Source organism: Phoxinus phoxinus, assembly GCF_949152265.1.
Source record: "Phoxinus phoxinus genome assembly, chromosome: 21".
NCBI lineage: Eukaryota > Metazoa > Chordata > Actinopteri > Cypriniformes > Leuciscidae > Phoxinus > Phoxinus phoxinus.
Window position 1 is genome coordinate 4,591,854 of NC_136896.1, and position 7,708 is coordinate 4,599,561.

The 7,708-nt window shown below is 41.6% G+C and overlaps 1 protein-coding gene across 20 annotated transcripts in view; it reads right to left on the minus strand.

Annotated features, from left to right (window-relative positions):
* ebf3a (EBF transcription factor 3a) overlaps positions 1–7,708 on the minus strand; it is a 92,065-nt gene that overhangs the window by 35,331 nt on the left and 49,026 nt on the right. For all 20 annotated transcript variants that reach the window (XM_079594708.1, XM_079594721.1, XM_079594712.1 and 17 more), the window contains exon 7: positions 1,024–1,105. In XM_079594708.1, coding sequence (XP_079450834.1) covers positions 1,024–1,105 — 82 coding nt within the window. The remainder of the gene's footprint in view (positions 1–1,023; positions 1,106–7,708) is intronic.

Below are 7,708 nucleotides of genomic sequence, written 5' to 3' on the forward strand. Positions count from 1 at the left end.
GAATATAAACACCAGAACGTGGATTGTAGAAGTGAATGATTAGGTTGTGAAGGGTGATGTTTCCTTAAAGGAAGTTTTGAAGAGATATGAACAGATTCCACCGGCAACCACTGATGGAGAAGAGAGAATGATGAATGAACAGAAACAAGTGCTCTTTGAGGATAGAGCAGCATTAGTATGGCTCTCCACAGACACACACACACATACACACACACACACCTCCACCAGGTGCTGAGGCAGAGGAAGTGTAAATAGGTTGAAAACCCAGACATGCTGTTACAGCGAGAGAAAGAGAGGTCCAGTGACTTTATTGTGGGGAGGCACATCCGCAGTGACGGATGTTTCTTTTACTCGCAGTGCAGACAGAAAGGACACTTCCTCTCACGCCGGCTCTGACCTTCTGCTCTGGACGCATGGATCAATATCAGTGAAGACACTTGACGTTCCAAAGCATGAAAAATGAAAGTTGTGCAAGCGGCTGCACCACTGCTGCCTGCTCAACAATACATCTATATAACCACAAGTATATAAACACACATCCTCACAGCACTGGGTTAAGCGGAGCTGTCACACACACACACACACAGACACACACGTAATGAAGTCCAAGGCTGCTGCCTTTCTGTGTACTGTATCTAATAATGTCTCTGTGATTGGATGGTACCACCTAGAGGTACATAAATGAATGAAAGTGGTGCAGATGTATACTATACAATTGTGGAGTATAGAGCCCCGTATGGAAGCATATATATATGTATATGTGTGTATGGAGGATCAATAGATAGAACGATAGATCTTGAGGCTTTATTTGTGTGTGTGTAACATTTGGAATGTGCTTGAGCAGAATTGCAGAATCGAAGCATCTCTGGAGGAGACAGATCTGGCCTTCGACCGGGTCAAGGCAGCCCGTTTAAATATATCCACAAAGTAAAACACCATACAGCTACCCCAGCGAGTGGCCCAGCGAGAATGTGTGTGTGTGTGTGTGTGTGTGTGTGAGGGGAAAAAAAAAGAAAACATTACCTGGAATCTGCGCATGTCCCGTGGGTTTCCTGCATTCTTCAGGCAGTTCTGATTACACTTGAGGAAGAATTTCAAGAAGAACCTGCAAGAGAAGACAAAGAGAGAGAAAGCTCCACGTTAGACAATCAATCCAGCACCAAACCTGCACGGAAAACAAATCGATAGCGCAAAATACAACCATAGACTCCGAGTCCGGGACGTCCACGCACAACACGACTGGCACAAAAGCGTGATCAAACCGACAGCTGGATTCACCTTGTTTCTAGATAATTCCCCTCAGAGTAATGATCATTAGTGTTTTGTTCCTCACCCTCCCACGACCTCCCTGTCTCTCTGTTTATCTGTTTTTCAGTCTGTCCGTGTGGCTGACGCATCCAAATCCCACAGTTCCCCACAGAACCCATCTGCCCGTCACTGACAGGAAGTCAGTTAATATTCCGCCCCCCTCTTTCCTCCCCTGCTCTACCCTGTAATTAAGGCTTAACGTGCTCAATGGGGAGGTAAACCAGCACACCTGAGCCCTGCTCATCACAGACGAGGACCGGCGAACGGGGTATGAGACCTAACGAGGTGAGAGCGGCCCGCAAACTTACAGTCCTGTTAGACAATTAGACACACCCCGCCAGCGGGACAACAGCACCCGGTAATTATTGCGCAAATTACTAACTGCATAATCTGTTCGGCAAATGTCATGGGCGAGCAAGAGTCATAGAAGGTCCCATCAGACGGGCCCTCGCACACGCGCACCTCAAGAACTAAAACCTGGTGTTTTTAAGAGGTAAAGAGACCCTTCAAGAGTCCTTCAAGAGAGGTGTTGAGAAGGAAGACGGATGAGAGGGGCTTAAGGGAAGAGGAAGTTGAAGGCTCGTACAGCTGGTGCCACACTCCTCGTATCACAGGAAGTGATTCGTTTAAGAGGAAGAGCACTTGTAGAAGAAAAATGCAGGGATGGATAGATTGTGTCTGACCTATTGGAGTGAACTGACTTATTGTAAAAATAGGGACTGTGGTTTCTCCAGAAATATCCTGCAAGTGGGAAATTTGTCTTTGTATATGGATGTCCATGTCCACCAATATTTACCTCAGCCCTCCAACCTTTGAGGGGCCGGACGTTATGTCGTAAAGGTCCCTCGTTCTCTCGCTTCCGCGCATGCTACCATGTCATGCATTGCAGATTGTGTTCAGTGTTGAGTTAACACATGTATTTCACTAGGTAAACAGTGTGTGTATGCAGGATGAAGTCTCTCATTCGGACTCTCCGATGGGACCACGAGCCAAGCAATATATCACTGTGTGAAATGACATCTGCAACCCTGAACACCCTCCACTTCCAATTCTCATTTATATACAGTCACCCTTTCCTCCCGACAGAGAGGGAATGTTTAGGATTGAGACAGATTGAGGAAAAGTAGGAGAAAGGCGAGGCAAGGGCCCCGAAGGTGGCCTTGGTAGTTTTCGAAAAATTTTAGTGACTGGCGTCAATAAAAAGCGAATTTCAGCATCGCTGGGGTGGGCATAAAGAAAGATGGCAGTCATAACAGCCAGAAGAGGCCAAAACATTAGAGCATTAGCTTTAATTGTGTACAGTGTGTGTATGGTAGTTGTTGGACAGGCCATTATCAGAATGAGTATTACGAGCTGTAATTCGCGGCCCCTGTCTTTATTTCCCTATAGAGCTGTAATGTTTCACAGCAGGTATCGGAGTAAATCAAGCCTGAAATATAGCCTTTATTTACCCCTCTCATTCGCTATCTCTCTCTCTCACTTGTTTTTTTCCTACTCTATAGCCGCAAACAAATGGCTTCACACACATATACACAGGTGGACACACTTGTGCTAACTCAAAGATTATTGCAAAGCACCCATTCAGAGGTTTGAAAGTGAGATGGACTGCATCAATTTCAATAGATGCAGCAAAAACATGAAAACTATAACACCTGGAAGGCATTTCAAGTACCCTTTGGGGCTGTGGGAAAAAAAAATAGTAATACATACAAAAAAATAGAAACAATAGTACATATTTAAGTTGTTTTTAAATATTTTACAGTAAATAAGAGCAAAAGGAAAATACAAATTTTACGCGCACGTCTAATAATATTTTGTGACAAGTCTTATCTCACTCAATTTTGCTTTTTGCTCAATTGATTTATTATTGTGGGAATGTTTTAAAAAAAAATCTGTAAAAAAAGACAAAAATACTATGATAATAAAAAAGATGCTCTATACATGCTCAGCTGTGGTGCTCGTGTAAGTTGCAGGTTTGAGTCATTCTCTCATATATACATATATATTTGTTGCTTGACAACTTGACTCCCACCTCTATGTAAATATAAAGTTTGTTCACCCATTTAGTTTTGAAATTTTAAGTCCAATCACTTAGAAAAGTAACAGCTCAGCTCAGGACAACGTTTAATACTAGGGTTAGAGGTTATTCTAATCCACTACTATAACCAAACACATTTACAATTAATGTCAAAGAAAATCATTAAATGAATTATAGATGAAATGGCAGGGTATTATCACCAACAGACTAATGCGCAAAAGTGTTGAAAAACACACTCTCTCATTAAAACCCTGTTCAGTAGCTGTGCATGTTCGCTCGGGGTCTGTTTACCTCCGAGTTTGATTAAGTGAATTTCTACAGCTTTCTGAACACAATGATATTCAGCTGCTGTCCACAACAGCGGCGTAATTTCGTCTGAATTAGAGCCGTTTCACTTCTGCATGGGGATTGAGTAAATTAGTCCTTTGTGAAAAGGCAAGCAATTACGGCCGCACGGTTCTCTCTCCCTTTTGCTCTCACTAAATGGCTCCAGAACTTTGCGGTGATGTTCGCGACCGGCGGAAATAAAGAAGGCAGTTAAATAGTCATTTAATGGAATATCAAGGAGAAGGCAGCATTAGATGCTGGCGACGGAGAGCAAGGAAGGGAAGGGGAAAAATTAACTGCAATTATGTTTGATTAAAGCTATCCTTCTCAATAATCAGCATTTGTGACAGGACACAGGACTCTGGTGGCCTATGGATGCCACGGAGATGTTGAGCAATATTAAGGCCAATAAAGGGATATTAGCATAGCTAATTATGGAAGAGCTGTAGCAGCGAAAGGGGGCCTCTGTGTATTGTAACGCGCAAAATAATTGGCCGAGGCAGTTATCAATTACACAAGACACGAATTTGGTTTGTCAGAGAGAAAAAAAGCAAAGCAGACGTGTTTAATTTCACATCAGAGACCGTCTTCCCTCGCTTTTGTTCTTCACCGGAGGCGTTCGACTTCTAGCTTCCACTGCAACTTGTCGACAAATCTGTGATAAAATGATCTGGCCGGCCGGCGCGGAGTAATTAATACAACCTGTCCTTCACCGCTCTTTCTGACCAGAGGGCCCGAATGCTTATGATGGTGGCGGACGAGAGAGAGAGAGAGAGAGAGAAGACGGGGGGCTTGTCATTTGAAAGGACTTTGGCTTCACAGGCTGAGGTAATTGAGAGGAAAAAAGGGGTACGTTTCAAGCACATCAGCTCAATAACAGCCCTTAGCTCTTATCTTAACCCAAACCATCATTGGATCGTTTTCCTGCCCTCATTCAAAGGAGAAGCCCCCCTCCCGTCCTCTCCTTCACACTAATCCCACTTCATTCAGCACAAAAGACGCAAAAACAAATAAATGCAGGGGGCGATGCTTCTGTCCCATAACCCCCGTCATAATTGCCGGTAAGGTTACTCTTTCCGAGCCGCCATCATCTTGATCTCTCAAACTCAGTGTGTTTTACATCAGTAAAAGCAGTGGGAGGTTAACTGCAGATGACAGCTATGACAAAAATCAATCGATGTAAAAATCGGAGGAGAATTTGTACAGCTCTTTCATAGCTCAGATGTTGTATCAATTGTATCTCAGAAGTGTCTCCTAAAAGTGTATAAATATAAACGTGACGATTGTTGACAGAAAATAAGAGGACACAGCTACAAATGGAAACAAAAAATGGCGATGGATTTACTTTGCAACAATTTTTACTAGGAAACTGCTAAATACAACAAGAAAATACAACTTGCGAGTAACACACTGAATTACACGTGACGTTTGAAAGTGTTTTCTTGTAAATCATACTCCATTAATAACTTTGAAAGATCGCTTTTTACATTGTATAAAAATAATGTCTATCGCATAGCTCTGATCATTTAGGAGAACTTTTTAAGAAAAACTTGAGATTGTTGATTGCAGACTTTGCAGTCTTTTCTGCAAACATTTGAGAAATCTCCAATTGCTCTTCATTTCACCTCAGTGCTGTCTAGGAGATATTAAAGAGATTAATGAAATAATAGAGAACTAAATTCTGTCGTATATATGGGACAAAAGTGAAATCTAGCAAGCTTTAATATCACACAAACACAATACAGTCATGTATGGAGTTTTCCAAATATTTGGCAGCCTCTTAAATGATCGCATTGTGTTTGTTTTGTTGTCGAATGTTGTATTAAGACAAAAGAGGGGGGGGGGGGGGGGAACCTGCAACTGCTTTTCTTCCTGTCGTCCCAAGACAGATGAGGGGATGTAAAGAGAGGTAAAGAAATACAATGGCAGATGGGAGTGTGTGTGTGTGTGTGTGTGTGTGTGTATGTGTGTGTGTGTGAGCGGTCAGTGTGGACACTAATTGCTGCTCAGGCGTTAATGGTTAGGGCACAGCTGTGTGACTCTGCTGAGTATTGATCACGAAGCAACTTTAGCTGATCAGACCCCTGCCAGCCAGACAATACAGAACACACACACACACACACACACACACTTACACGAGTACATTCTGCTGATTTCAGGTCCAGAAGCTTAGACGGTACACAGGTCAATACAGATCACATTTCCAAAATGCACAAGCTCCCTGCATGTGTCAGCTCTGGCTTCTGATTGGCTGACAGGCCTGATTGCATCTGATTGGTTCTTGGGTGCACTTGCATCTCACTTGACAGAGAGACGTTTTTTAAAACCCATAACACCCATGTATTGAACTTTGGTGAGGAACTCGTCTACGCCGTTTCTGCTGAGCTATTTCTTTTCTAAGCATTCAGAATTAAACTCTACACTTGGCAGGCTATAAAACAGGCATTCAAAAACCCCACAGAGTTACACTTAAGGAAGAACCTGAGGAGCCCAAAATATCATAGAGACTTGAAGCCAGCCCGTTTTAACCACTCAGCAACCACCGCCACAGACAAGCACTATTGAACTCCCTTTTGGATCTTTTCTGAAGGTTTAAACAGGTTTAAATATGTTCAAAATCAGGATTCAAGCTCCAATAACTGCACTTGCTTAATTGTCTGATCACGAAGGAAGTGACCTGAACATGTGAAAGAAATACATAATTTTGTATCTGAGCATCTGCCTAAACATATTTATGCCAGACGTGTGTGTGTGTGTGTGTGTGTGTGTGTGGTGTGTGTGTGTGTGTGTGTGTTTTCTCCCTCAGGCAGACTGCTGTACCAGACCCAGACTGGTGTGCACATTCTCTCCTCTTTTCTATCTCACTCTCTCTATTCGTCCTCTCCTCCATAGTTTTTTCCTAATGTGTAACATGCCTCTGACATTATTTCCCCAACAGATCACTGCTTCTGTCAATCACAGCATTTTGTCTTAGACTGGGGCCTCATTAAACACACACTCTCTCTCTCTCTCTCTCTGCCGCCCTCCTCCATCCACCCTCCTTTGCCATTCCCTCTCTTTCCCCCCTTCTACCGCTTTTTTTCTGGTTTAGGTGAACTGAAGGATCTTGTGGAGGTTCCCTGTTGCAAATCGGGCCTCTTTTCCACGACAGGGTGTTATGCAAGATAATAAACACATCAAATAAGTTGTAAAATGACAAGAAAACAATGATTGTTCACATTGTAATCAACAAAAACAGCATTATTTGTAGCTGTAGATTTTTTTTTTATTAATTTAATCATAATTTAATACTATTAGAATATAATTGTTATTAGTAAACATTTAATTGACAAACATCACATTGCTATTTTAATTTAATTCATTAAAAATAAAAATTAAGACAAATACAAAACTACATTGTTCACATTAAAATAAACAAAACGTCCAGCTGTATAGATAAACATTTTAAATTAATAATTAATAATAAATTAGAATTTATAATAATAATAATAATGATTAATAATTATTTATATTATTCATGTTATTATATATTATAATATAAATATACTATTATTAATAATAATAAATTAAATATTCAAAACATCACATATTCAATTATTTATATGAATTTTATTCAATAATATAAAAATATATATAATAAAAAGAAAAGCTGCTTATGTTAAAGCCAGTGAAAACATGTTCTAAAACTCATAAGACACATAAACAAAAAATTGGCAGTCGGTTATGTATAGTAAATGACGTCATGGTCTGCACTTGAGTCAATGGAATTGTAGACGGTTCTGAATCAGCTCCGCAAATCCCCCGGCCCGAGAACCAGCACTGTGTCTGTGGGACAGGGATAGTAGGCTATGCATGTTTTACCTCTCTTGCTCTTTCCATCCCCACGCTCAGCTCTTTGATGTTGGGAATGCGGGCTCAAGTTTCCCCGGGAGGAGGTGAGGGGCGGAAAGGGGGTTGTGTGTGGGGGGGTGCTTGTGGGTTTCAATCCTGCTTCTGATTGGCTGAAAGACTGGCCACACAATGGCCAAGGGAATT